Source organism: Aspergillus brasiliensis (genome assembly GCF_001889945.1).
Source record: "Aspergillus brasiliensis CBS 101740 unplaced genomic scaffold ASPBRscaffold_7, whole genome shotgun sequence".
Classification (NCBI taxonomy): Eukaryota; Fungi; Ascomycota; class Eurotiomycetes; order Eurotiales; family Aspergillaceae; genus Aspergillus; species Aspergillus brasiliensis.
The window spans coordinates 1252780-1280583 of NW_027137448.1; the positions used below are offsets into that span (position 1 = coordinate 1252780).

A 27804-nucleotide genomic window follows, 5' to 3' on the forward strand; every position below is an offset into this window, starting at 1 on the left:
CTCACGGCCTCAAATGCCTTCAATTCATCGTCAATACTTTACAGAACTATAACTAAATGGCCAGGGAACACTCTACTCACTCCTAACTGGACAGCAACCCTGCAATGGAGTGGCGGCGCAACCGAAAGCTCCGAATGACGTCTGCCCACGTGACCGGCAGCTCCCCCGCTTGAAGGCCGCCGGTAAGATTCGCGGCGCATTTCCATCGCCAGAATCCACTGCTACTGCCGAGAATAAATAGCTGGTCTTGTCCGGAATTGATTGGAAATCTTTCCAGATTTCTGTTGAATAGCAAATTGCTGAAAGTGGTGGTACACCGACCCAAAAACGCGATCCCTCTCCCCCAAGACAAACCGAGGTCTCCCCGCACCGAACTTCGGAACGAAGAGCGAGAAAGCAGCTGGAGATCTGCTCGTCCACACAATCCGCCGGTCTGATATATCTTCAGTGTTTCGGTCATGGAGAGGATTATTCGTCCAGTTTCCCGGCAACTTCTGAGACCGCGCCTTCGTTATCCCTTTGCCATTCCTGCTCCTATTCACACTAAACGCCTACTTTCCACCATGGGTTACAATGTCCCTCCGGTTCGTGCTGCTATCATCTGTTTCTTGTCTAGGAGAGCCAATTGCTAATTAGCTGGATATAATATAGCTCAAAGATCAATCCCTCTTTATCCAAAAGGCGTACGTCAATGGCGAGTGGGTAGACGCTCAATCCGGACAGACCTTCGAAGTTCACGGTAGGCCATACACCTCCCCCAACCAAACCCAACGACCAGCTATACTCATCACAGAATCACCTCTTTAGACCCTGCATCAGGCAAGCTCATCGGAACATGCCCCGAATTCTCCGCCGCAGACACCGAGAAGGCCATCCAAGCCGCCAAAGAAGCCTTCCCCAAGTTCCGCACAACACTGTCCCGGGAGCGCGCCCGCATGCTGCGCAGATGGTACCAGCTCATGATCGACAACGCCGACGACCTAGCCACCCTGATAACATGGGAGAACGGAAAACCCCTCGCTGACGCCAAAGGCGAAGTGAACTACGCGGCCAGCTTCTTCGAATGGTTCAGCGAAGAAGCTCCCCGCATCTACGGTGACACCATCCCATCCTCCGTGCCCGGCAACCGGGTCATGACCCTGAAGCAACCCGTCGGTGTCTGCGGGCTTATCACCCCCTGGAACTTCCCCGCCGCCATGATCACCAGGAAGATCGGCCCTGCTCTCGCAGCCGGCTGCACCGTCGTCGCAAAGACCCCCGGTGAGACGCCCTTCACGGCCAACGCCCTCGCCGAGCTGGCCCACCGCGCCGGCATCCCCAAGGGTGTCGTCAACATCGTCACCGCATCCCAGAACACCCCCGAGGTCGGCGAAGCCATCACCACCCACCCGGAGGTCCGCAAGGTCTCCTTCACCGGCTCCACCAACGTCGGCAAGCTCCTCATGAAGCAGTCCTCCTCGACCATCAAAAAGGTCTCCTGGGAACTAGGCGGCAACGCCCCCTTCATCGTCTTCGATGACGTCGAGGACCTCGACGCTGCCGTCGCCGGCGCCGTGGCCTCCAAGTTCCGTAGCTCCGGACAGACCTGCGTGTGCGCGAACCGCATCTACGTGCAGCGCGGCATCTACGACGAATTCGCCAAGCGCTTCGCCGCGAAGGTCAAGGACTTCAAGCTGGGTGCCGGTTTCGAAGAAGGCGTGACCCACGGTCCGGTCATCCACGAACGCGCCGTCAACAAGGTCGACGAGCACGTCCGCGACGCTGTGTCCAAGGGCGCACAGGTCCTGACGGGTGGTCAGAAGGCCGCTCACCTGGGTCCTAACTTCTACGATTTGACTGTCCTCACGGAGATGAACAAGGATATGCTCGTCGCTTCGGAGGAGACGTTCGGCCCCGTGGCGGGTCTTTTCCCCTTCGAGACAGAGAAGGAGGTTGTCGATCTGGCTAACAAGGCTGAGGTTGGTCTGGCGGGGTACTTCTTCAGCAGTAACGTTAAGCGTATCTTCCGTGTTGCGGAGGCGTTGGAGGTTGGTATGGTGGGTGTCAACACGGGACTTATTAGTGATGTTGCTTCTCCGTGAGTATACCCTCGTTTTGTTTATTTCCTTGGAAATGTCATCGTTGGATGTTGCTTGCTAACTGATTTGGTTAAATAGGTTCGGCGGTGTCAAGCAGAGTGGCTTTGGTCGCGAGGGCAGCAAGTATGGTATTGATGAGTTCTTGGTGGTCAAGAGTGTCACTTTCGGTGGAATTGAGCCTCTTCAGTAGGTTATTGGGAATGTATAAATTGGGATACTAGGTTGGTTTTTGGGGCTGTTATATCCGGGAATGGGGTTTGTTCGAATTATGCTACTTTTATATATTATGGAGCCATGACGGAATGTATCATTTCAACTTTAAGGAGTTATCCACTCACATATTGTATCATTGCTACACTAGTAGTATACCATAGCACCCAGCATAGATCATCGTCGCCATCCCCTCCTATCACCAATCATTCCGAATTGAAGTAAAACCTAAGCCAAACCTCCACACCTTGTCCCTTGCCTAAAATTCTCCGCCGTGGAACTATTCCACCTCCACCAAAACCGCAAATACTGACTCTCATCCCTGGGAACATCACACTCACTCACATAACTCGGCAACCCTCCCACAAAACTCGCATACTCCTGCAACGGACACGAAAATCCGGGTCCACTTTGACAGCTTTCCAACGGCACAACGGCCTCATTGAGGACCAGCCGGACAAAGATCCCTGCCGGCGCCAGGGCAGAATCAGTACAGTTCATTCGCTCGATAGTGAGACGGCCGCCCATTGGGACTATGTTTTGGACGGACCAGGGGGATGGGGGGAAGGGGATGCGGGTTTGGTTGAGGGGTTGGGAGGGTGTGGCGATGCCGAGGGCGGTTATTATGGGGGATATGTTGCTGTCGTGGGCACTGTTTGTCATTCAATGTTAGTGGGATGGAAAGGGGAGGAGGGATTTGGGGGGAGGGGGTGTGGTACAAGTTGAAGAAGAGAGGCCCGGATGAGGAGGGCCCTTGTTGGAGGAGGGTGAGGCTGGCGTTTAGGTAGAGGGCGCCAAGGGCGCTGGTGTAGTTGCTGCCGGGGCTGTTGGTGTTATTGTCATTAGTATTGATGCATTATGTGGATGTTGTGATGGTAAGGTTGAAGATGGGAAAAGATACCCTGAGCAGTAGTAGAAGTTGACGTTCCAGAGGTGGGCGAAACTAATCCATTCCTCTGTGGTAAAGACGTCGATCCACGGTGATGAGGCGCGCGTGTTGAGTTCGTAGGCCGTCATTACTGTTGTCCATTCTTAGCGTGTGCATCGTTTTATGGACGTGGGAGATAGGATTGTATACGTATAAGTGAGTACACGTCTGTCCAGTTCAGGTTGAGACCCTGATACTGTGCGTTCAGGCGGTCCGCAGCGACATCGAACTGAGGAAGATAGTACGGCATGTCGCCGCAGATGCGTTGTGCATTATCGTCCTGTCTATGACATGTTGGTGTCAGACTGTCTGCACCCTGGTCGCTGGACTCAGAGATGATATTGAGCGCTGCTCTGGTCGCGTAGCTTTGGTTACCGAGGAATCCTTGTCCGAACTTCTGCGCTGTGCTGATGACTCGTTGGAAGTCGGAGGTGAACAACGGGAGTATGGATGAATCGTTATAGAGGTTCCCGTAGCGTTGCCGGTACGCCCTGCCATGGTTGTATGCGTCTGTTAACCCTGCATAGGGCCCTGTCCAGGTCTCTGCTTCGTAGCAGTCGGATGGGACGAAATAGGTCCAGTTACCCAGGAATGCTAGATCGCCGCCGCTGTAGTTGCCTGCGATGGAGTCGTTGACTTTCCTCAGGGCCTGTTCAATGGAAGTTCCTTCTCCGGAGGTGGGATATCGTTCACCATGTCGTTTGATCATGATAACCTGGTCAACGGAGCATTGTGGCGGAGGATCGCGACTGATTCCGTAGGATATGCGGTTCACGTAGGGACCCCGGACACCGTCATATTCGAGGAAGTTCTCACCGTCGAAGACTTGCTGGGAGATGAGGGAGTTGGAGAAAGTATACGACCTGCTCAGCGCACCGACTGCTGGGATGAACCAGAGACAGGCGATTTCTGCTCGGAGTCGTGCCATGACGGTGACTGGGAGCACAAGAGTAAGGATGTTGATTGTATATTACTGTTTCAGGTTTCAGCATCCACGTGTCTGCACATTCCGGAGTCTGAGATCGTAGGAAATGACTTCATTCAGGTATGCTAATGCAGGTGGTAAAAAGGGGTCTGTCGGCGATGAAACGATCAGTGGAATGTTATCGTTGACATCATTCGAATATGGACGATTCCGGTAGCATCCCTTGCATGCTGCTTCGGGAAGAAATGCAAACCGTGCGGAGTCGATCGCTCAATACATTGAGCACGTCTCCCAACCTGATCATACAGACAACACCCCGCATATGTCCAGGAAGTGAGGATGCAACAGAAGCAGATCAGGGAACTGTCGGATCAAGCAGAGTGTCGCGTGAGGAGTCCGCGCATCCGAGGTACTGCGGACCCCTCAACAACCACCAAGGTACCACCAGTCCACCCGGGAGGAATTTGAAGAAAGAAGATTCCAATATATAGACACAATTAATGTACAGACAATGCAACAAAGCGCCTAACCAACCAGTTGGTCGTATCCCATAGCAAATGCGCGGTATTTCCCAATGTCGAGACCCAGTAGCAGTAGCCGTATACCCACAAAACATCTATCCACGATTTTACCACCACCGTCGCAAGATCAGGCAGCGGTCACGTAAGTAATGCTAGCTCTTCCATCGGCTTCAGTTGATGTTCAATGCAAGCAAATCTCGTTCGAAGGTACGCTCATTCTCTCATGCTCTCGCAACCGTTTCTATCCATCTATTTCCCTTGGCGCTGCTTGTGCTTCGGGTTCTTGGAGCTATTGCGCAGAAAGTAAATGTCAGCAATCATACCACAATGAGCTTTGCAGCTCACATCGATGGAATCTTACCAGATGATGTAGACACGGTTCTTTCTCCGCACAGGCTGCAAGTTCGCTGTATTAGCCACTTTCCAACATAGAGCACAGGCAAGCTACTGCTAATGCCGACTTCTCCAGCAGTAGAGAATGAAGCCAATTCGACTAGTCTCATATCATACCTTGCAGCCATCACACAACCGCTTCACCGATGAGCGAGTCTTCATTCCCCGGACCTGCTCGACCTGTCTCAATGTTGTCCCCACACTAGCAACTCCGACATTGTTGGTCTGCTTTCCGGAGCGCAAGAGGCGAAGGCCATTGCCAAGGGAGAGGCGTGCGATCTGCGAGAATGGGCGCGAAACGAGAGCGGCGGACCGGCGAGAGAAGGAGGGGAGAATTTGACGGAGGGCACCGGTCGAGGCCCCGAAGACGGAACGGAAAGACAGCATGGTGTGAATTGGCGGATAGATGGCAATTCTAAAGCCGCCGAGAATCTGCAAGAGAATGGAGAACTCGAGGGAATCTAGACTCGAGATAGCTAAATTGGCACCTCTTTTCCTCGAATGTTCGGAATCCCTTCGGAGCAAATGCTGGCCGGAGTTACTGTAACGCCGACATCCGAGATCCGGCCAATCATGTTTGATTGGCAATGTTCCGAAGCATCAACTACTACAAACTACAGCTAATATGGAGGATCATTATTTCTGAATAGTCAGTAAAGATAATTTGTATCATGCTTCATTAGAGTTTATACGAAGAAAGTCCCCAAACTTAGGTACACAGATCTATCTTCCCCATGCCCAACAGAACGCCTAAACATTTTCAAACAAAATCCATCAACGGCCCACACTGTGTTTTCTAATAATCTAACTTGAAAAGAAAATGCCAAAGTCGATAGCGTAGTCTCTCTACCGCAGGAAGGTCTTGTAGGTCGGAGAATCGGTATGTTCGGTGAAGGGATAAGCCAGATCGCTGAGGAAAGCCTCCAGCTCTGCCTTCTCGTTGTCAGGGCACTGGATACCAGCAAGCACCTTGCCAACATCGCCGCCGTAGTTGCGGTAATGGAACAAAGAGATGTTCTGGTTGGGACGAAGAGTGGTCAAGAACTTGGCGAGAGCCCCAGGACGTTCGGGGAACTCGAACATGAACAACCGTTCATCCGAGACCTCGCTGCGACCGCCAACCAGGAAGCGCAAGTGCCGCTTAGCCAGCTCGTCATCACTGAGATCCTTCGCATCCATGCCACCTCGTACCAATTGGCTGATGATTTTGGCCAAGTCGTCCCGACCGGTAGCGGCGGACAAAGAGATGCCCATCAGAACATCGGCGGACGAATCACGAGCATAACGGTAGCTGAAGGCCGTGACGGCATGAGGAAGGACAACCTCGACGAGCTTCGCGAAAGCGCCCGGCTTCTCGGGGATCCTGACGCTCAGGAGCGCCTCCTTCCGCTCTCCCAGGGCCGCACGCTCAGCAACAAAGCGCAGGCGGTCAAAGTCCATGTTTGCTCCAGAAGCGATAGCGCACAACTCTCTGCTCGTGTCGGGGCTGGGGTTCATTGTGGCGTACTTCTTAAGACCGGCCAGAGCCAGGGCACCTGCCGGTTCAATGATTGATCGTGTGTCCTCGAACGCATCCTTGATGGCGGCGCACGTCTCATCGGTGCTGACCTGAACGATCTCATCGATAACTTCACGCGCCAGTCGGTAGTTCTCCTCTCCAACGGACTTGACAGCAGCACCGTCTGCGAACAGACCCACTTCCTTAAGGAACACTCGCGAACCCGAATCAAGAGACTGGGCCATGGCATTGGCATCGTGGGCCTCAACGCCAATGATCTTCACATGCGGTGCGATGCGCTTGAGGTAGACACCAATGCCAGCGATCAGACCTCCACCGCCGACAGCACAGAAGACAGCCTCCAGCTTCTCCAAGTTGGCCTGGCGCAATATCTCCATGCCAATGGTTCCTTGACCAGCGATCACGTAGGGGTCATCGAAAGGAGGGATCATGGTGAGTCCGTGCTGCTCCTGCAACCGGTATGCTTCTTGCTTAGCTGCGTCGAAGTCGTCTCCATGGAGGACCACGCTACCACCGAGGCGGGCAACATTCAAATGCTTGATAGCGGGGGTGCCCGATGGCATAACGATAGTCGCGGGGATCTTCAGTTTCCGAGCCGAGTATGCAACGCCCTGCGCATGGTTTCCTTTAAATTTGCGTCAGTCGACTTGAGTCACCATCACCCCCTTACACCGACGCCACCCACCTGCTGAGCACGCAATGACTCCCTTCCACCGTTGCTCGGGGGTCAAGTGCGCCATCTTATTGTAGGCTCCACGGAGCTTGAAACTGAACACGGGGAGGAGATCCTCTCTCTTCAAAAGCACACGGCATTCCAGGCGGTTGCTGAGGTTGACCGCATGGTGAAGCGGGGTTTCTTCGATAATGTCGTAAACACGGGACGTCAGGATCAACCGGAGATACTAAATACAGGCATCGCATGAATATTCATATAGAGTATGTAAGAATCCATAGTGTAGACTCACGTCTGGTGTTCCATTGGGAAGCAGGAAGGCGTCAGGAATGCCATAATCAACAGTTGAGCGCTCCTGGCCATCCACCTTCTCCGAAGTGGGAGACGGAGCGGCCGAACGCTCGTTCAGGGTCAGGTTGTCCAACTTGGTGGAGATGGGGGACGAAACGCCGTTCGCAGTTACTTCGCCCGGCATTATGGCGTCTTTGTGGGTATATGGGAGAGAATTGAACAAGATAAGAACAAAAACAAAGTCCAGAATCCGGCGGAAATCCTCTGAGTCAACCCGACGAAAAGTCCGGCGGTGGCACTGGATCCGAACAATCAGCGTATTCCGTGGGGAATTCCGTGATCGGAGCGGAAAAGTTTTATGTCATCAACCCTCAATTTCAGCCCTAAGCTGCAGGCCAGGACTAGTTGAGGAATGGTTGATCAATGTTAAGGGAAGAAGAAAAGAGATGGAAAAGATTTAGGAACCAAGGGGGGCATCACAGGCTCATAATATGATTTTATGTTGTATCATCCCACCTGTTTCCCCATAACATTCCTCGGAAGCGGCAACAAATCGCCGCCTCAATATTTTCTCAGACATTGCAGTCTTCATACACTTACCCCATAATGCTATTCATGGTTGATGTGGGCCTGAAGGAATCCATGCACAACTACCAGGAAACAATGGGAAAGTCTTTACGTACATGCTTCTTCCCGGCCAATGAGCTCAGACTCTATTCCATGACAAGTTTTGAGTCTCACAAGCTTGATAGACCATCCGTCAAGGTTAAGAAAAGTCCGGATGCGATTTTTCCAAAACCTTGCCCAAATAAGGAATAGGCAAAAGAAGAAGCTATTCACATGACCTGCCATGGAGAACGATGCTTTGACTTCAATTATCGAAGATCATTGGTGTTAAACATGACTCGGTAATACTACGCTCAACCCTAGGCGTCTGACGAAGCTACGTTGTTATGTCCGTTTCTGGAGGATCTACCACGAACCTACGGCTCAGTGAAGTCATTCTTCCTGGGAAAGAAGCACCTGATATATCCCGTAGAAACCTCGAGTCATATCCCAGGCCCGGTCATCTGTCCGAAGTATGGCCTGATAGAAGAGTAAGTGAAGGTACATGGTCTTACGCCTCCTCCCCGTAACATACTGTATTGAATAATACGAAAATTATCTCCTCCGTACTCTTGTATCTTCCGACGTCATGTTGCCCGGGTGCACGCGCAACGCATTTACCTCTCTCTTTGAACAGGGTGCTACTATTCAGTCAAGGTCGGCATTCATGTGCAGTGTTGGCTGCCTCCTCCATTTTGGTAATTGTTGGCTAATGTCTTGCAGATCTGATTAACTTCTAGCTCCGGCGGCCGCAGCCTCTCCGAGCCTCTTCCCCGATCGCCACAATCACAGGTGACAGACAGTAGTTATATTAGCAAAATGAGCGAGCCTCTCCCGTCGTCTTTTGAAGAAAATCCGTATGTATTCCTCGCCTTTCCAATACAGCTTTCAGACTGCAGGTGTAGCTAGTCCTAACAAAATTTGCTCTTCCAGTCAGTTCCAAGAGGAGACTTCGCTCCAAAAGTTCCGCAGGCGTCTCAAGGAAGAGCCTCTGATCCCGCTAGGTAGGCAGGCAATTGAAGCTCGGACACTTGATATCGGTAACTTGACATAACTAACCTTCTTTGAACCCAGGATGTGCTGCCACTTCCTACGCGCTTTACCGGGCCTACCGGTCAATGAAGGCCGGCGACTCCGTCGAGATGAATAAGATGTTCCGTGCTCGTATCTACGCCCAGTTCTTCACCCTTATCGCTGTGGTCGCTGGAGGCATGTACTACGGTAGCGAGCGGAAGCAACGGAGGGAGTTCGAGCAGATGGTGGAAGCACGCAAGAGCCAGGAAAAGCGGGACGCTTGGCTGCGAGAGTTGGAGATCCGTGACAAGGAAGACAGGGGCTGGCGGGAGCGCCATGCGGCTATTGAAGCCGCGGCGAACGAGGCCGCAGCTGCTAAGAGATCATTCCCTGATCAGGATGCTGCTCGCTCTGCTATCGAGCCCTCCGAACAGAAGTCAATCGGGGTACTGAGTGCTGTGAAGGAGTTGTTGTCGAGGCAGTAAGGGCGACAAAAGTGAGTATTGCTGAGTTTCTTGTTTGATTCTCATATTGGTCTGGGTATCTATGATATTGTACATATATGCATTCTAGTTTTTGACAGAATATCTCTCTCCATCTCTTAGCCACTGATTTCTCATATTTCTGGACCTAAGTTTGTGCTTTCATTACTGTTTGGTCCTGGTGAGATCCCTCTTCAGCCTACAACTTGCTCGTCGATATAGCGCCTCATCATATCGAATTCGGACTTTCCGGTCTATGTATAGTTAGGCTGCTTGCCCATGAAGGGACAGATGGGGTACATACCGAGATAAGGTATCGTATATGTTGCTGTCGCTCTCATCAGTCTGGTGCTACAGTAGAATACTAGAAAAGCCATACCAAGTCTGTAACGTTCCTGTTGCGCTCAAACTCCCCACGGGCATATTTGTGCAGTTCATCCTTGGTCGATGAGCTTGGTATTTCTGCGACCCCATCAGTATGGAGCATGATTGTTGTAAACTATGTAAGTGGGAACCGACTATTGAGCGCTCGCACAATCTCCCGCCATAGAGAAATAACTCGTTGCCTCTGGATGAACTGTCGATCATATCAGCGCATGAACGATTTAACTAACGTTGGCTACACACATGATCAAGGCTAATGGTTGGCTTCCTGAGCTTCGACGGCTGGCTGCGGGATACCGAAGCCAGAAGTCTCAGAGAAGATCGCATCTGGACAGAATGTATATAATTTGCTCCACTGGTCACCGACACGGTAGCTGAGAAGTATTATCAATGCTGGACTGTTTCTATAGGAATTGCTGGAAGCAGTCAATGATGGTATCTATGATGATTATTTGATGGTGGCGGAGAAGAAGGCGGTAGCTAGTTCTGCCACGCTGTACTGGTATGAAATATTTCGGCGCCGACGGTAATCAAATTACACAAGTCTGTCGTTGTTGTACCTGAGGTCTAGAGCACGGCTTCACCAATTTGGATGGGTCCGACGCCGGAAGAGACAACCCCTTCGGTGCACTATTCGGGTGATAGATATAGCTTATCGGGAAAGATGTACAATTGCAGCACCTTCCAATACAACATCCCCTTGGACTTCTCAAATAAGACTATGATGAGAATCAAGCCCAAGATCATTGGCTGCAATGGCACCCGGGGAAGCGGAGGCCAATCATTCCTAGTATAGCTCACGTGACAGCGTGCCTGGCTTCCCCGAACTTTTTTTCGGAGCCGCAGAAAAGATCGAGACGCTCGGGGACTCAAAGAGCGCCAACGTTTGATTGAGATTCGGTGTGCACGGAGATCATCATGAGGACTCCTACTCTTGCGCGGCTGCCATCCCGCGCTGTTTCTGGCTTGGCCAGGTCTTCTGTCCGTCTTCAGTCCCAGAACTTCCTGACTCGGCGATGCGCTTCGACGGCTGTTCTCCGTTCACCTACTTTGGCTCCGGCTTATCAGTCTACCCTGAGCAAGCACTTCCAGCAGAGGAGGAACGCTTCTGCTGCTGCTGCTGCTGTGTAAGCATCTATTATCTCTTGTTTATCTCAATTGTTGTTTACGTTTTACATCCACATACTTTGATTTGGCCAATTACTGATCATTGTTCTCAAATAAACATAGGCTTGAGGCTGCCGCTGCCAACCCCGACACCCTATCGCAAGAGGCCATTATCGACAACCTTGACCCCGTCGAAGCAGAGCGTCTGTCCCGTGTTCGGAATATTGGTATTGCTGTAAGGACATGGCGGATTAGGCATGCTTGAAATCTCGCATCTAATGATCGGTTTAGGCACACATCGACAGCGGTAAGACCACATGTACCGAGCGTGTTCTTTTCTACACTGGACGTATCAAGGCTATTCACGAAGTCCGTGGCCGTGATGCCGTTGGTGCGAAGATGGACTCCATGGATCTGGAGCGTGAAAAGGGTATCACCATCCAGTCCGCCGCAACTTTCTGTGACTGGGTGAAGAAGGACGCCGAGGGCAAGGAACAGAAGTACCACCTCAACTTGATTGATACGCCGGGTCACATTGACTTCACCATCGAAGTCGAGAGAGCGCTGCGCGTCTTGGATGGTGCTGTCATGATCCTGTGTGCTGTTTCCGGTGTCCAGTCGCAGACCATCACCGTTGACCGCCAGATGAGACGTTACAACGTTCCCAGAATTTCCTTCGTCAACAAGATGGACCGTATGGGTGCCAACCCCTTCAAGGCTGTTGACCAGATCAACAAGAAGCTTAAGATTCCCGCCGCCGCTGTTCAAGTGCCCATTGGTGCTGAGGACGAATTCGAGGGCGTTGTTGATTTGCTTCGCATGAAGGCGTTGTACAACCGTGGGCCTAGTGGAGAGGAGCTTTTCGAGACCGATGAGATCCCCGAGAAGGTCAAGGCTCTTGCCGAAGAAAGAAGGCAGATGCTTATCGAGACTCTCGCCGACGTTGATGACGAGATCGCCGAAATCTTCCTCAATGAAGAAACGCCTACCGTGGACCAACTGAGGCAAGCCATCCGTCGGTCAACTATCAACCTGAAGTTCACCCCTGTCTTCATGGGATCTGCACTGGCGAACAAGTCCGTGCAGCCGATGCTGGATGGTGTAATTGACTATCTTCCCAACCCGTCCGAAGTGCAGAACCTTGCTCTTGACAAGAAGCGCAACGAGGCTTCTGTGAAGCTCGTTCCCTACAACTCTCTGCCCATGGTCGGTCTTGCTTTCAAGCTGGAAGAGAGCAACTTCGGTCAGTTGACCTATATTCGAGTGTACCAAGGTACTCTCCGTAAGGGTTCCTTCGTCTACAATGCACGCAACGACAAGAAGGTCAAGATTCCTCGCATTGTTCGCATGCACTCCAACGAGATGGAGGACGTTACTGAGGTCGGAGCTGGTGAGATCTGTGCCGTTTTCGGTGTTGAGTGTGCCTCCGGTGACACCTTCACTGATGGACAGCTGGGCTACACCATGTCCTCCATGTTCGTCCCCGAACCCGTCATCTCCCTGTCTATCAAGCCTAAGAACAACAAGGATGGTGCCAACTTCTCCAAGGCCATGGCTCGTTTCCAGAGAGAAGATCCTACTTTCCGTGTCACGTTTGATGCGGAGAGTGAACAGACCCTTATCTCTGGTATGGGTGAACTCCACCTCGAAATCTATCTCGAGCGTATGCGCCGTGAATACCGTGTCGATTGCGAGACTGGCCCGCCCCAGGTTGCCTACCGTGAGACTCTTGGCGAGCGTGTCGAGTTCGACCATCTGCTGAAGAAGCAATCTGGTGGTCCTGGTGACTATGCCCGTGTCGTTGGTTGGATGGAGCCGACGGGCAGCTTGGGCGAGAACGTTTTCGAGGAACAGATTGTTGGTGGAAGTATCTCCGAGAAGTTCCTCTTCGCTTGTGAGAAGGGATTCCACCTCTCTTGTGACAAGGGTCCTCTCATTGGACACAAGGTCCTCGGTACCAAGATGGTCATCAACGATGGTGCTACTCACATGACTGATTCGTCTGAAATGGCCTTCAAGAACGCCACCCAGCAGGCCTTCCGCAAGGCTTTCAAGGAGAGTAACCCTGCTGTTCTCGAGCCCATCATGAAGACTGTCGTGACGGCCCCGGCCGAGTTCCAGGGTGACGTTATTGCTCTCTTGAACAAGCGTAATGCCACGATCAACGACTCTGAGGTCGGTGTGGATGAGTTCACCGTGTATGCCGACTGCAGTCTGAACGGCATGTTCGGTATCAGTTCCCACCTGCGTGCGGCTACTCAGGGTAAGGGTGAATACACCATGGAGTTCAGCCACTACGAGAGGGCGCCTCCCCACCTCCAGTAAGTCCCCCTGATTGCCACCTATACCATAAGGCCAATACTAATTGAACTCCACTTACAGGAAGGACCTCATCGCCAAGTACCAGAAGGCCCAGGCCGACAGACACAAGAAATAAGCCTGTCGCAACCCTGAGGCTTAATGCTTGGAAACGCTTCATGGAGGTCGACCCACCTCGTGAAATTACCCTACGCCAGTGATGCACTTCAAGAATCTACCCATCACGTCTCCTTTCTGAGTTCTTGAAGCTGCAATCTCCCATCCGCCCTCTATCCTCCCTCCTACCTCTTTCCCTTCTCGGCGTGTATTCCACTACGAAGACGATGTTCTCATTATGTTTAGATAATTTGGCGCCATGTATTATTTATCAAGCAATCTAGACGGGCCCTGTGGGCGTCGGAAAGTTTTCAGTCAGTACCATGGGGCCGGGTTGGTAGGATACCCGGCCGTCCATCCCCGAGACAACTCATCTCGGTTTCAGACTGTACATATTTGACCTGATGGTCGTTATATCTCCTCTCATACATTTAAATCATAAGCATATATTGGCTATAGAGAATCTCCTGTGTGATGACAAGAACATAGTTGAATACAAGTCACGTTCCGGTGACTCCATTAGTAGTATTTTTCAACTGATGGTCTCCAAATTATATAGTATTTCCCTATCACCACCCTTCTTAAGTCATGTCATCTCCGAATGCACAAGCGTCCAAATCAATCCATCTTGTTAAATCGATCATAATATCTTCCATACCCTCTTCCCATATACGTACGACCTTCATCCAACAACATGCAACCATTCATCGATTGCATATACGTATCCCACCAAGCACCAATATACCAACCCCATACAAGACGCACGAGACCCACACCCACAGGCAAACAATGCACACAACATCTCTATAGTCAGAACACAACCACAAGATCTAGACCAACTAACAGTGAATGCAAACTCTTCAGTCGCGTCAACGCGTCCCCAAGCCTCCTCTTGATTGGCCTGCCCTATAAGTGGAATTTCGCGATTCCTAAGTTCTACATCTCGGTCGTTTCGAGGTTTCTATTGGCTAGCAGAAATCAAAGAAAGTGAGCCATGTGGAAGCCCCGGTCTGTATTTAGCCTGTATTATCTAAGAATAGTCTAGATGGTGTCGATAACGAGATCTAGTGGTATGATGTTCACTTCTCAAAGGCCCTCATTACTGAAAGAGCGGCGACGGAGAATGTTGCGACGCGGTTGTGGCCTATCATCCAGTCAGTTTAGCTTTTGTGCCGAATATTTACTTGTTGGGTTTGATGGGGTAGGGGCTCTATGTTGACGTACCACCGTAGCTAACGCGTTCCCATCTGACGCGCTTAACAACTGCGTTGTCCTTTGTCGATTGATTTTCCCAGATTTGCACTTCGTTCGGTCCGTTAGTGTCTTTCCTTTCATGGACTATCCTGCCAGGGGCACCGGGGATGTGCTCGCCCGTGGCGGCGACCCAGACACGCCTGCCCTCCTGCCACGGGATCTCGACGTCGTTTGCTGCATGGATGATGAAGAGGTCGAGACCCTTATTGGCGTAAGCGGGGTTAGGGTCGTCTGTGCTGATGGTAGTGTTGACCCCCGACAGACGTGCGACTCTAGCGGCCGTATCCCAGCGATCGACGATGTGGCTTTTAGCCCAGTTGTGTATCCGTGGGTAGGCTGTCAGCAGGGAGAGCATTGGAGGCGTGATTCCCTTCAAGCTGTAGGAATCGATCAGGCTTGGGACGTTGCTGAAGGACGCTAGCAGGATAACACCGGCGAAGGGCTCCGGGTCCTTCAGTGCTGGCTGGATAGCGGTGGGGTCTGGGGACCCGAATGCGAAGCGCTCTGCCACTGCTGCGCTTACGGCTGTTCCAAGGCTCTGACCCATGATTACGATTCGTGATGGGGGAATGTTCAATGGGCCGGAGGTGAGGTAGTTGAGCAGGGATACTCCGTCCGTGATTAGGCCCTCTTCTGTGGGAGTGCCGCTTGAGAGACCGAATCCGCGGTAGTCGATGGCGAAGACATGAATTGGGTTCTGGGGTGTTGAGAGACCGAGCACTTGTCGATAGATGTCGGGTCGCTGGGCGGATGCGAGGTGGGCAGCGTTTCCGTGGACTGGTGTGGCTATCAGTACCAGATCTCGTGTGTCGCTGCCCTTCAGGTGGTGTTTACTTACAGCTGACTACGACCCTGGCATTCGGGTCATTTTTGAGGAGCTTAAATGCAGTGGTTTTGGTGTAGTCGTCTGCTGGTCCGTCTGGTTCGTTGGCATTGAGCTCCTCTTCGTGCTCGTGGCAGAGCTGCAGGGGCAGAAGGTGCCATCCATAGAGGGTCTCGTTATCAGAAGTCACAAGGTTGAAGGGCTGAACCTGCGTTTCTTTGTTGCAGTTAATGAGCTTGTCCTTTGAGTATGATGTGATCGGTAGACTGAGATAGTTTAACATACTGAGAAATCCGAATGATTCAACCAGATTGACGTCCTGCCACGCCGTGGGATTGATTTTATTCACGTAGAGGGCACTGATACAAGCAGACATCAGGTTAACCGATGTGATCTCTTCAAACCTTGACCGAAGCATTCAACTGAGGTAGCGTACATACAATCTCTGGACTACGGGATACGTCATGGCACAGACGAATATCGCATAGAGGATGCCACCAGCTGCCAGGGCCCAATAGGCCTTCTTAAATATGGGCTGAAGCTCAACCATGGCTGCTATAGGCCTACATAAAGCAGCACAGAATTTAGTTGATTTGAGGGCGGAAACAGAGGTAAATTGCAAGTCGAGTATACCCAGGATTCTCTTACTTTGAGGCCCGCCGTGTGCTCCGTATACCAATTGCTATAAGCAAACCTGGAATGCGACCGCTCAACAAAATTTCATCAAGACAAGGCGTATAACTCAAGATATTCACACCTGGAAACTACCAATGCAACCTGGCCAGACGCAGGGACGGTGAATAAAGGATGCGGAGGATTAGAACCGGGGATGCTGAGGCTCGGCGGTGGAATTGCCCGATCCAGCTTCTGCCTCCAACTTCACTTTCTCCGCCGCCTTTTTCCTTCTCCTCCGCATCCCTCATCCCTTTCCATCATACAAGTCTTGCCCAAACGCTGCGAGATGTCCGCTGCCTTGATCAGCTGGCTTACTGATTGGCGTGTAACTGCTCGTCAATAATTCCATCATCCCAGCATGGCTGAAAAACGCAAACTCCCCGCCCGCGACCGTCGCGAACCCGCGGCGAAGCGACGAGCCTCCGAAGCTCCGTCTCGACCATCCCCTCAGCCTCAACAGTCGAAGAAGAAGGGGTCTACGCCGGTCGTCGCTCCTTCTCCCCCTCCTCCGCCACCACCGGAACCTACCGAACCCCCTTTGCCTACGAAGATAAAGGATGGAGAGCCTCTTCCGACTACGGCCACGCCGCAGCCAACAACTCTTTCGGAGAAAGAGTATCAGTCGTATGCGGAGAGGTACGCGTGCCCGCCTAATCCTATGCGCAGAGGGCGTATTTTTGCCTATATCTAGGATATCCGCCGCTGACCAGCAATAGTGCGATTCTGCTAGCATCCCTGGAACGATCGAAAAAGAAATGGCTAAGCGACGGCATTTTGGAGAGATACTGGACCAAGCCCAAGAAAACCAAGAGGGAGCAGATTGAAGGGAAGAACCCACCTAAGGAGACCATGTCAAAGGTTGGAGCCTGCAACATTGTTGTCGGGCCTCATCTTTTCGACGCGATGCTGTACACTGTCAAAGACCCCAACGCGCCGCCGCCGATCCAATACACCACCCCTCAACGCCCGATGGTCCATTATGGACATCCGAATAACTTTCAACAATACCACCCGTATCCTCACTCCCCTGCTCCGCCCCAGCATGCACGACAACATCCTCCTCAAGGCTCTCCGGCGACCCCAGGAACGCCTCAACCAGGCTACACTCCTGGCAACCACCCACCCCCTTCACATCCTGCTCGGACTCCAAGTCAGCCACCCCACCGTCCACCCGGCCCTCAATCCGCGCAAAGACCGTCGGCTTCCCAGCACCCTCAGACTGCCCAACCGCCGAAGCCTAGCCCAGATCCCGTCATTCAGATGCTTGCGACACGAGCTGCTTCCGATCCTGAGCTCAAAGCGTTGATGCGCGTCGTGGCCTCGAGCAAAGCGTCCCAAGAGCAACTCCGCGCTTTCCAGGCCCATATTGACGAATTGAATGCCATCATTCGCGCAAGGGAACAACAGCAACAACGGCTACAGCAGCAGCAGCAGCAACGACAAGTCCAGCCTTCCACCCCCTCTCATCCTCCCCCTCGTCCGTCACAACCCCCGGTGCAACACCCCCAGCCTCAGCAAACGCCGCAATCTTCACAACCTTCGCAACAGCCTCCCTCTGCACAGAAGCCTCCCCCGCAGCCAGGTCAGCAAACTCCTCAGCAGACCCCTCAGCAGACCCCTCAAGGACAACCGCAACCACAGCCGACGCCGCGTGTCGAGGTACAAGTCCCCAAGCCATCACCGTCTGCCACCCCTGCCCACCCTACCCCGAACTCGAACGTCCCACAGCCGCCACAAACTCCTACTCCACAGGCACCTAAACCAGCCCCTCAGGTTGTAATCAAGCAAGAACCTGGTGTGGCGGCATCAGGCCAGCCCCCGTCTCAGCCGGTATCGAGTCCCAGTGTGGCGCCAGCTCCAACTCCTACTCCGGATCCGCAAAAGCAGGCAAGCCCGGCTGTACGACCCATGCCGCCTCCCCAGCAGCAGCCAACGCCGCGGCCAGGAGCTCCGCATCCACACTATCAGCAGCCTCCATACCAAAGCCATCCACCTGCCATACAATCTCGACCTCCGCAGTACGGGTCGCCAGCACCGTATTACCGTCCAGCGCCACCACCGCCCCCTCCGAGACAGAATTACAAGTCTGTGGTCTTCGAATTTACGTCACCTCTGACCCCCTATGGAAGTAGTACATCCGGACATGCAGGCTCAGGTGACCGTTATCTATTCCCGGAGTACACGATATTGGAATGGCTCCCTGGAGGCACTACTGTTCTTGCATCGTTCCTACTCGTGAGGAAGGTGGATCCAAACGCAACATTTCCCCTGGAATCAGCCACCGAGACGGCCAACCCACGGGCTAAAGGCAAGGCATCCAAGTCCAAGTCGAAGAAAGCGGACAAGAACAAGGAGCAAGCCGGCGAGGCCGACAAGGATAAGGGGAAAGCAGACGATAAAGAAAAAGACAAGCCGCAGGAGAAATCCAGCGACAAACCTGAGCCTTCAGCCACCGAACCTAAGCCGGACGGCGATAAAGCACCAGCCAGCAGCACCCAAGCTGACCAGAAGGCTGAAGCATCGGCAACACCTAACAAACCCTCCACCGACAAGGATGACTCGAAAGACAAGAAATCAGATGCCAAGGACAAGGAGAAGGAAAGCAAGGAGAAAGAGAAGGACAAAGACTCCAACCTAAAGGAATACTACCAACCCGTGACATTCCGCATCTTTACCAACAACCCCAAAGTCCTTGAACCTCTCGGTCGTGTCGTGAAACCTCCTGAGGAAGTACGAAAATACATGAACGAAATCATGGACCGAGCGGAACGCGCTCCCGACGGATTCCTGGCATACCGCCTTCCCCGAGAAATGGCAGATGATAACAAGCCAGCCCCCGAGACCGAAGATAGCGGCAAGAAAAGCGGAACTCCGGTCCCGGCTGCGCGTGGGAGGTTGCAGTCTCGGAGTAAGACGGTGGACGAGGAGTCGGATGTGGAGAATATCGAGAAACCCGTGGAGGAGGAAGAGGAAGAGGAACTCAAGGATTTCTATGGTCCACCTACGGGGCTTCCACCTATGGGAGCGTGATGATTGATAGATAAGCTTTACAGTAGATAGGTTCGAGTACCTAGAATATGTATGAGTACTGCATTCTACGTATGTTTTGATAATAATAGTATTCCTTCGGTTAGCAATGCTATCAGCTGTGTACATCGCTCTTCCTTCTACACCATCAAATCCACTCTTCTCTGACCCTCGATTGCGCTGGAAGTTATCTGTCACATGCAATTGAACCTGTACGTTGACTCATTCCTAGACAGCGCTAATGTACTAGACAAAGAAATGTCTGCATTTAAGGAATGACTCCCTGGTCTTCTATGAGTCAAGTAATATAGCGAGCGGGGTTAATCAAGGGTCAGCTTACTTCCATACTGCTAGTACTACTACTAGTCATCACATACTAAGATGTCGCCATCACCAGCTCTCCGATACAGCAGCTAACTAGCTAACATAAATGCTATACTAATTACCCAGATCCCATCCCATAGCTACACCAAAATCCACCAAGCCACTCTTCTACTATCCTCCAACACCATCAAACTCAATTGAAATCATGTCCACCCAACTAGACGCCGATGCCGCCTCCATCGCGCGCATCTCCCTCCACGACCCAGCGCACTTCCACATCCAGCACTCCCAAACCCAGCACCGCCTAGTTCTCCTCCAACACTGGAACATCCCCACCGGCTCCAAACTACTCGAACTAGGATGCGGCCAGGGGGACTGCACGACCGTGCTCGCCACTGCAGTAGGCGAACAGGGGAGTGTCGTCGCAGTTGACCCAGCAGATCTTGATTACGGTGAGTTAATCCCCCCCACCCTATCCCAACATGCCTACAGCAGACTGACATACACATCTCTCCCACAGGTGCCCCCTACACCCTCGGCCAAGCCCAATCGCACATCTCCCAATCCCCGCTGGGCCAACGAATCACCTGGATCCAACAATCCCCACTGACTTACCTCTCCTCCCTACCACCACCACCACCACCCTCACCATCGACAGCTTCGCTCTCCTTCGACGCAACAATCCTCGCCCACAGCCTCTGGTACTTCTCCTCCCCATCCCTCATCCTCTCGACCTTCCGCGCCGTAAAACAGCACAGCAAACGACTCCTCCTCGCCGAATGGTCCTTGGTCGCTACGCACCCTGCCGCCCAGCCTCACGTCCTAGCTGCGCTTGCGCAGGCCGCGCTGGAGAGCCGCAGGCCTAGTAGCAGTGAGTCGAATGTTCGGACGGTGCTGGGGCCGAAGAGACTGACGGAGTTGGCGGTGGCTGCTGGGTGGGAGTTGGAGAGGGAGGAGTATGTGTCTGGTGGGGCTGAGGGGGGACTGTTGGATGGGAGCTGGGAAGTGGCGGCTTGTCTGGATGAGGAGTTTGAGAGGGAGGTGGAGAGTGTTGTGGAGGATGAGAGGGAACGAGCGGTGGTGTTGGCGGCGAGGGATGCGTGTGAGTTGAGTTTAAAGGGTGTGGAGGGGGGGAAGGGGATTAGGGGGGTTAGGTCTATGGATGTTTGGGTTGCAAGTTTTGTTTGATATTAGATAGAATTTTGGGACATTGGTTGATTGACTGATTAGAAGTAGGGTTCATAAACATTGACATACTCTTTGGATTACTGTTATTGCTGTCTCTCGCAGACCCAACTTTTGTTTCGCAGGTTTTCTATAAATTAGACACTTCCCCCAGCACGTCGTCCTGCGCCATCCCCTATTAATCCTGCAGTTTCCAATAACCATCGAGCACTTTCCTCTGCGGCACTGCCTCCAGTCTTCAGATTCACACTGCGCCTCCGTTCTGCCTCGCGCGCTTCAAAGTCCCATTTCGCCTGTTGTAATTCAACGGCGCTTTTGCCGCCCTCTGCGGACGTGGTTGTAAGGTCAGGCACCAGCCCCCATACTTCTAGATTGTAGATCTCGATGGTGGTTTTGACGGTGGAGTCTGGAATAGACCCTGGGGGTGGGGGCAGGAAGACGCCGTTACGGACGACGGGAGCGACGTGGAACTGTGCGGTCTCGAGGCTCACGTCAATGGTTAGGCTGCCTGCACCATGCGGACTAGGGGGCTTTTTATTGCTGCGCGATGAAGGGGGAATTTGGCAGCCTATGGAGATGCCTGAGCTGGTGGAGAAGTAGGCGGCTGGGATGTTAGATTGCTCTTTTACAGATGGGGAAGGGTTTCCCTGGAGGAGTAAATGTTTCGGTGACAGTTGGAAGAGACATGGGAGGACTGAGTCGGAAAATTTGGAGCTGGACTGGGAGGAGGTTGGTGACTTCCACGGCTGTGGTAGGTACGCGCCGATGGTCACCATTTCGCCGGCTGGGTTGGTTCCCTCGAGGACGAGGAGCGTGCCTGAAGACCAGGTGAGTACGTGATGCGAGAAGGAGGTTAAAGAGGAGCCATGCGCGACGGTCGAGAAGACGGGGTGCAGGCGCACGTTGCCGCGGAGGAAGTTTAGGCTTTCGGATGATGAGGGAAGGAAGAAGGACAGATGCGAAACGACGCTTGGGTTAAGAATCACAGATTCGAAACTACCGGGGAGCGTAATAGTTGGAGGTGAAGGTAGATCATCTTCCGGAGCTTCTTCGACAGGCTCCGATGCCGTAGAATCAGCCCTGTTGCGCTTCTGGGATAGATTCAGGTTTCTGCTGAAAAGGAGATGCTCGAACAGCGGTGTCAGAGGATCGAAAAGATACGGAAATGAAGATGTCACAGTCCGAGCAAAGTCCCTATAGCTTATCCCGCCAGAAGGCTCATGGTTGAATGCTGCCATGATGCTATCGGCCTCTGACCGAACAGCCCCCATGCGCTTCTCTTTTAGATCGGATGTGAAAGTTTTTACGGGCTCAAGAGGCTTTAAGGGCGAAATGACTATGAGAAGCATCAAGAGGCGACGGAGTGTGCTGGCAGATATCCGAGCCTCGTAGACAGCCCTGTCCATGCGCGAGTCGTGCTTGAAGACCTCGATGGCATCCAAGGATTCCAAAGCAGCTAGTGCTAGGTCATCGTCCTCCTCGTCCTCATAATCATCGTTGGCCGGCTCATCGATGGCAAATCCTGGGACATGAGAGTTCGGTGCAGGTGCATCAGCATCCTCGCCCACTTCATCACCATCGTTTTGCTGCTCAACACTCTTCCGTCCAACATCAGCAAGGCTGCCGAAAAGCAGTCGTATTCTATCCCTGCGCGCTCGTCTCAAGACTTTCCCGTATCGTTCTGTCAGCAAGACAACGACTTTCACCATAGCCTCGAATGTCAGGACACTCGGCGCTAGCGTGTTCTGAAAGGGGAATGCCCCCAGGTACGAGACCATACGGAAGATCACCGGGCCCGCATCCAGAGGACATTGAGAGTCACTGCTATCCGGGATTCCTAGAAAGTCCGAGAGAATCTTCTCATTCCAATACTTCAAGCCGCCTTGGTCAATGGCGCGCGAAAAGAAGTTGTCTTTGAGATGAGTCAACTCCAAGGGAGTGAAGCATTTGGTTGCAAACCGTTCAGCAAGCACGTAGCTTAGCTCCTCTAAGGTCTTGTCAGAGACACGGTTGCTCTTCTCTGAAGAGCCTATCTTGTTTTATCGTATGATACGATAATCTGGCTCCATTACGAAGACGACAGTGAGCTACTGACCTGGAGAGGACGTCTGACCCCCATATTCAGTCGACTGGCCCAACCCCATCTTGTCGTTGGACTGGTTTAAGAACCGACAGTATTCTCGGTTATGGCTGAGCAAGATTGTTTCATATGCGACCCAGATTATAGCTACCAATCAGCGGAGTAGTCGTGGAGAGTTGAGGACACGTTCATCTAGCTAAATCAGTACAATCATTCCTAAGCTGGTTGCCGCGTTAGTGATGACGACGTAAAACCCACTTCAGGTATACGACTGACGATCAATATGCATCAACTACTGGAAGGGGCCCCGGTACTCAGAGGAACCAAATGGGCCGGAATGGCAAGAAGGATTGAAGTAATCCATCAACACCTGAGAAAGCAAGGATAAGGTACACGAGTTGTTGATGGTCAGGAGAGGGACAAGTCGGGGGGATGCTTGGTTAATGACGGGATGGCGAGTCCCGCATGCGGCATCCCGGCAGCCTTGGCACCTGAGGCATGACACAAGTGGGTCGGGCGGCTAGTCTACTTTCGGTGCAGATCCAGGCACCCATCGGCTGCTAGTATCGCTAGGAAATACAGAGACCTTTTAACATCATTCATATTCATGATAGAGATATCCACAGTTCCTTCCTCAAATGCCGCCATTAATTGCAACAAATTGTGCAGAAGAACATTTCACATGTGCCACGAATGCAACAGAGTGCCAGACCCTACAGCATCACGATACCAACGCCGCCCATCTTCTTCTCATCAGGAAGGTTCTTATCGTTGACACCTCCAGGGACCGGGGCCGTCCGGTAGTTGTACAGGTAGTAGTGAAGCTGGCCGTCACCTGCACCGAACTTGAGCTGCTCCAGGAACAGAGGGTTGTCATGCAGTGTCAGTGCGTTGAAAACATCGAATTTAGCCTAAGGTTTGATCAGTATGGTCCAAAGCCAATGCTCACATGAAGGAAAGCTGATATAGATCATACCTTCTTCGCAAGAATCAGAGCATCATTCATCAGCATGAGCAGTCTCTCCTTAAGAGCCTTCTGATCCTGGGTAAAGGCAGTTTCCGTGCCATAGTAGTACAGGTAAGCGGCGCGGACGTTGTCGTGTTTGGGGTGCTGAATCACAGTCGACTCAAGGTTGTAGAAGGAGACAAAGTCGGTGATCTTGTGGGTTTCAGCGTCTTCGACCACGTAAGACCACACCACCTGCTCCTTTCCGGCCTCTTCCTTGTGCAACAACCAATGCTCGACTTCCTCACGGGTAAAGGCCTGGTTCAAGGCAAACCGCTTGGAATACCGCTCCAGCAAGTCCTGAACGGCGTTAACATCCTTGGCCTCCATAGCGCGCAATCCAGGGGTAGATGTGGTGCTAGGAAGGTGATTCTTGGTAATCTGGCGTGCTTTGGTGGAGCCACGGGGAAGATGCGAGAAGCCAATTTCGTAGAGCTTCAGCCAGTCCAATGGGCGGTGGTAGTACCGGCAAGAGCTAACAGGCGTCGGCAAAACAACACCCGCAGTGTAAACGGCTTGGTAGATACCACTAAGATAGCAGCGACGGGTGATCTCCTTGATCAGGACGGGAGTTAAACGCTTGGAGCGCAGCTTCTTGTGGATGCACAGGAAGTTGATCTCCGTCACCTTGATCTTCTGATCACGAACGCGAACCTCCGTGGGAACACCGCAGATCGAAGCGACCAACTTCTTAGACTTGGTGGCGCGGACACCGACGTGCCATTCCTTCTTCCAGCCCGGAGACATCAAAGCCCTGAAACCCCATTTCAGTCAGTAACCGTCTTCGAGAACATGATCGCGTAAACCAACCAGTGCAAAAATGACTTCGAATATCTGAACCGGAACATGGCATTGTCATCCTCGACATAATGGTATGTCAGCAAGTCCCACAGTTCCTGGAGTTCGTCGTCGTTGGTAAGGTCCAGCGTCGCCCACTCGAAACCTTCAATCAGCGTATCGGGAGTCTTGGACACCTTCTCAGGGTCGATGATTTTGATGGGTCCGCCAGCATCGTTGGCCGCCTCATCGAATCGAGGCACCGGCTGTGTCTGCCAGAACTTGTACGAAGCCATGTCTTTCTGGTTCTTTCCGCCCACAGCGAGACCCGTCAACAGTTCAGCAATATCCATCTTTCGCAGAGCCTCCGCAGCCTTGTCCTTGTCCATTCCGGCCAGTTCGTTCTTCAGGGCGGCGTTGCTCTCCAGCAGAGCCTCCACTGCCTTGGTGGACAGCTTGTTACCTGGCGCATCCTAGAGTAGCTGCTTGTTAGACGATCGCCAAACATTGAGGGGCATGAGAAGTCCGTGTTCACGAATTGGAAGCCACTTACTTCAGCTTTGGGCGCCTCAGGGGCCTTGCCCTTGTTATCCTTGGGGTCCGACATCACAGCTTGTAGCAGCGGGAATGATAATGAATCGAAGTTCGAGGGGTTCGGACCAAAGTGGACACGGGAAGGTTTTCTAAGCAGCCCCACGTCGCCGCCGTTCCTGCGCGGGGAGGAGAGCTTACACGGACTGCCGCGGTACTGGCAGCCACCCCTACACTACGAGTGATAAACACTACTACAGTGAAGCTTGGTTTGGATCCACAACACCGTCTCGCTTATTTTATTGGAGACTTAGTATATATACAAGATAATAAGAGTTTTGTTGAAAGAGATCAGACGCCCCTTCTAATGCTATCTCGACATCATTGGACCATAAATCATGCAAATAAGGCACCAGCCTTGGTTTGCGGGTATCACCAGAATTGTTGTTGAAACCTCATGGTGAGGCAGTAAGAAAACAAAAAAAGAATTGCGCGGGTACACTCAGGTGTACTTGCCGGGCTTTGTCTCGATTACATCCAAAAACCCACCGACAAGGAGTAAGCTACCTGTGACAAAGGTCATGACAGGTGCCTCATCTTGACCTACAAGACCCCTCTCTCTTGTCGCGAGTTCCCGAGCAAAGTCTACGGCTTCTTCGATAGTACCATACACCTTGACCTCGGTGCGGGGATCAATCGAATGCCACTTTTCCGCAAGACTTTTCTGGACTTGTAGTCTCTGCACGTCATCTGCATTGGTGTTCATACTAACCAGGTCAGGACGGTAGCCTGCATCCTTGTAGGTGACGTTTGTGCAGAAGAGAGCATGAGTGAACGGCTGTTCCGCGCCCAAGGCTGCAGCTAAGGTCTCATGCAAAGCCTCGGCAAGAGCATTGCTATCGCGAGTCTGCTGGTTGAAGATCAAAACGCGCAGCTTCTTGTTCGCGGCCGCAGTAGACGAAGAGTTGGCTTGCACCTGGGAAGCGAACCACTGGCCAGCGAGCCTAATACTTTCCAACGTATGGCCTCCATCAAGGTACCAGGTGACATCTTTCTCATATCGCGTCTCGCAGCGACCTCCCAGCTGGGCAGATTCCAGCCCTTTGCGGAAAGCTGGCGGCAAAGGCTTCGAAAGGATATCCGAAGGGACATCTTCAACGCCAACCTTTCTGAGGAACTCGGCAGCTGCAGCAACGGCGACTGCGGCATTGGTATATTGGAAATCGCCAGCCAAACCAAGCTTTACATCTCCAGTAGTGGTGAGCTCGGGGTGACCTCTCACTATTTCAAGCTGAGTGCCTTTCTCCGCTGCACGATCGTATAGAACCTTCTCCGCGGTTGGAGGCTGCGGCGCACTGAACGCTTTGGTACCAGGTTTTATAATACCGCCTTTGTGCCAAGCGATCTCTTCAATGGTGTTCCCGAGCATGGCAGTGTGGTCAATGCCCAGACTAGTGATCGCAGTCGCAGCTGGCTTCTCGATAACATTTGTGCAGTCGTACTCTCCACCAATACCACACTCGATGACAGCAGCATCTACCCCCTCGCTAATGTAGGTATGGAAAGCCATTAAAGTCAGATACCGGAAGTACTGCGGCTTGGTTCGTAGGTTTGTCGGGTCCTCGCCGGCCTTTTGGGCGGCCTCCTCGAGTCTGTCCCATACCTCAAAGAAGTATTTGGCGAATTTCTCTTCGGAGAGCGGCGCATTGTCGATCTTGATACGTTCCCGGGCGAATCGCAAGTGAGGTGAGGTGTAAAGTCCGACCTTGTTGAGCTTGCGCGAGGGGGCATCTGCGGATCCAGAGGGAGTATACTGGGACAGAATGGAGGAGATGAAAGATGACGTCGAGCCCTTGCCCTTCGTTCCGGCAACGTGGATAGGATTTATTTGGTTCAAGTCCGAAGGCTATAAGACAAGAGAGTCTCATTAGTTATGACGGACAAGACTTCACGGCTTATCACTCTGCTGTGGAAAATGGTACCAACCTGGTAACCAATGCGTCGAAGCCACTCTACAGTCTCTGGAAGAGAGCGTAGGTTCATGTCCTTCCTAGAGACCGACTTCCTCAGTTCCTCAACCACCGCGAAATTGGTTTGCAGCGAATTGAGGGCTGCAATCGCAGCCTGCGTTACTGTTAGAATGGTATTCCAGTTATTGAGTCATCGGCATCCGGTCGGAGGTGCGCCTACCTCATAATTGCGGGACATGACTGGGGCACAAGAGAAGTGTCGACGCAGCTGGCAAGACCTATAGAAAGGAGAAAATGTTCGAATGCCCCTCATGAGGGTCAAGTAAGAACCCGCTCACGTGCCTTGTTAGAGACTGAGGGGTTGCAGGTCGATTACCACACCGGTACCAATAATTAGAGTGAGAGTGACCTTTTGCTCCGATTAAATTGGCTTATGGAGTTCAAGCTGTTCTGCCGGCAGTACTGACGCTAAGCCCGATTACCTTTTAGCGATCCAGTTATCCGGCAAATCAACTTGGCTAATATGGCTCTTTGTGGGCCGTCCCGCTGTTATCCTTGATAGTTAAGTCATTGTCAATTGTCATGGTCATTTTCATCATCACATAC

The 27804-nt window shown here is 52.4% G+C and overlaps 14 protein-coding genes across 14 annotated transcripts; 6 read left to right on the forward strand and 8 right to left on the reverse strand.

The window, feature by feature from the left end:
- Positions 1-220: 220 nt before the first annotated feature.
- Positions 221-2349, forward strand: ASPBRDRAFT_44171 (NAD-dependent succinate-semialdehyde dehydrogenase). The gene is made up of 4 exons (XM_067625134.1): positions 221-584; positions 652-739; positions 808-2077; positions 2157-2349. The coding sequence occupies exons 1-4, from the start codon at positions 564-566 to the stop codon at positions 2266-2268; spliced, it is 1491 nt and encodes a 496-aa protein (XP_067478499.1). The 5' UTR covers positions 221-563; the 3' UTR covers positions 2269-2349.
- A 167-nt stretch (positions 2350-2516) lies between these two features.
- Positions 2517-4144, reverse strand: ASPBRDRAFT_55870 (histidine phosphatase family protein; the record flags this gene model as incomplete). The annotated part of the gene is made up of 4 exons (XM_067627456.1): positions 2517-2940; positions 3008-3112; positions 3190-3307; positions 3367-4144. 4 exons carry the CDS (start codon positions 4142-4144, stop codon positions 2517-2519), a joined length of 1425 nt encoding a protein of 474 aa, XP_067478500.1.
- A 98-nt stretch (positions 4145-4242) lies between these two features.
- ASPBRDRAFT_606772 (uncharacterized protein) lies at positions 4243-4771 on the forward strand. Its single transcript, XM_067628258.1, has one exon. The coding sequence runs from the start codon at positions 4342-4344 to the stop codon at positions 4630-4632; it is 291 nt and encodes a 96-aa protein (XP_067478501.1). The 5' UTR covers positions 4243-4341; the 3' UTR covers positions 4633-4771.
- Positions 4772-4911: 140 nt separating this feature from the next.
- Positions 4912-5442, reverse strand: ASPBRDRAFT_196768 (50S ribosomal protein L36; the record flags this gene model as incomplete). Its single annotated transcript, XM_067621025.1, has 3 exons — positions 4912-4951; positions 5024-5058; positions 5173-5442. The coding sequence occupies 3 exons, from the start codon at positions 5440-5442 to the stop codon at positions 4912-4914; spliced, it is 345 nt and encodes a 114-aa protein (XP_067478502.1).
- A 266-nt stretch (positions 5443-5708) lies between these two features.
- On the reverse strand, positions 5709-7993 carry ASPBRDRAFT_44173 (threonine dehydratase, biosynthetic). The gene is made up of 3 exons (XM_067625135.1): positions 7540-7993; positions 7260-7476; positions 5709-7199 (listed from the first exon to the last, which is right to left on the reverse strand). Exons 1-3 carry the CDS (start codon positions 7720-7722, stop codon positions 5902-5904), a joined length of 1698 nt encoding a protein of 565 aa, XP_067478503.1. The 5' UTR covers positions 7723-7993; the 3' UTR covers positions 5709-5901.
- Positions 7994-8963: 970 nt separating this feature from the next.
- rcf1 (respiratory supercomplex assembly factor RCF1) lies at positions 8964-9643 on the forward strand (the record flags this gene model as incomplete). The annotated part of the gene is made up of 3 exons (XM_067621026.1): positions 8964-9001; positions 9078-9148; positions 9219-9643. 3 exons carry the CDS (start codon positions 8964-8966, stop codon positions 9641-9643), a joined length of 534 nt encoding a protein of 177 aa, XP_067478504.1.
- A 191-nt stretch (positions 9644-9834) lies between these two features.
- Positions 9835-10351, reverse strand: ASPBRDRAFT_55874 (LYR motif-containing protein 2; the record flags this gene model as incomplete). The annotated part of the gene is made up of 5 exons (XM_067627457.1): positions 9835-9894; positions 9945-9968; positions 10020-10102; positions 10160-10217; positions 10268-10351. 5 exons carry the CDS (start codon positions 10349-10351, stop codon positions 9835-9837), a joined length of 309 nt encoding a protein of 102 aa, XP_067478505.1.
- A 535-nt stretch (positions 10352-10886) lies between these two features.
- ASPBRDRAFT_207856 (elongation factor G) lies at positions 10887-14028 on the forward strand. The gene is made up of 4 exons (XM_067621811.1): positions 10887-11151; positions 11255-11366; positions 11423-13452; positions 13514-14028. The coding sequence occupies exons 1-4, from the start codon at positions 10943-10945 to the stop codon at positions 13566-13568; spliced, it is 2406 nt and encodes an 801-aa protein (XP_067478506.1). The 5' UTR covers positions 10887-10942; the 3' UTR covers positions 13569-14028.
- Positions 14029-14490: 462 nt separating this feature from the next.
- Positions 14491-16414, reverse strand: ASPBRDRAFT_44178 (alpha/beta hydrolase). The gene is made up of 6 exons (XM_067625136.1): positions 16272-16414; positions 16064-16186; positions 15909-15982; positions 15639-15839; positions 14771-15577; positions 14491-14690 (listed from the first exon to the last, which is right to left on the reverse strand). The coding sequence occupies exons 2-6, from the start codon at positions 16171-16173 to the stop codon at positions 14626-14628; spliced, it is 1257 nt and encodes a 418-aa protein (XP_067478507.1). The 5' UTR covers positions 16174-16186; positions 16272-16414; the 3' UTR covers positions 14491-14625.
- Positions 16415-16520: 106 nt separating this feature from the next.
- Positions 16521-19449, forward strand: ASPBRDRAFT_179462 (uncharacterized protein). Its single transcript, XM_067619903.1, has 2 exons — positions 16521-16934; positions 17015-19449. Exons 1-2 carry the CDS (start codon positions 16657-16659, stop codon positions 19326-19328), a joined length of 2592 nt encoding a protein of 863 aa, XP_067478508.1. The 5' UTR covers positions 16521-16656; the 3' UTR covers positions 19329-19449.
- Positions 19450-19854: 405 nt separating this feature from the next.
- ASPBRDRAFT_127170 (class I SAM-dependent methyltransferase) lies at positions 19855-20837 on the forward strand (the record flags this gene model as incomplete). Its single annotated transcript, XM_067617944.1, has 2 exons — positions 19855-20101; positions 20170-20837. 2 exons carry the CDS (start codon positions 19855-19857, stop codon positions 20835-20837), a joined length of 915 nt encoding a protein of 304 aa, XP_067478509.1.
- Positions 20838-20971: 134 nt separating this feature from the next.
- On the reverse strand, positions 20972-22978 carry ASPBRDRAFT_55879 (uncharacterized protein; the record flags this gene model as incomplete). Its single annotated transcript, XM_067627458.1, has 2 exons — positions 20972-22854; positions 22930-22978. 2 exons carry the CDS (start codon positions 22976-22978, stop codon positions 20972-20974), a joined length of 1932 nt encoding a protein of 643 aa, XP_067478510.1.
- A 649-nt stretch (positions 22979-23627) lies between these two features.
- Positions 23628-25304, reverse strand: ASPBRDRAFT_127712 (glycylpeptide N-tetradecanoyltransferase swoF; the record flags this gene model as incomplete). The annotated part of the gene is made up of 4 exons (XM_067617998.1): positions 23628-23825; positions 23891-24674; positions 24731-25170; positions 25251-25304. 4 exons carry the CDS (start codon positions 25302-25304, stop codon positions 23628-23630), a joined length of 1476 nt encoding a protein of 491 aa, XP_067478511.1.
- Positions 25305-25501: 197 nt separating this feature from the next.
- On the reverse strand, positions 25502-27792 carry ASPBRDRAFT_44181 (tetrahydrofolate synthase). Its single transcript, XM_067625137.1, has 3 exons — positions 27419-27792; positions 27215-27352; positions 25502-27134 (listed from the first exon to the last, which is right to left on the reverse strand). The coding sequence occupies exons 1-3, from the start codon at positions 27434-27436 to the stop codon at positions 25731-25733; spliced, it is 1560 nt and encodes a 519-aa protein (XP_067478512.1). The 5' UTR covers positions 27437-27792; the 3' UTR covers positions 25502-25730.
- Positions 27793-27804: the final 12 nt, after the last annotated feature.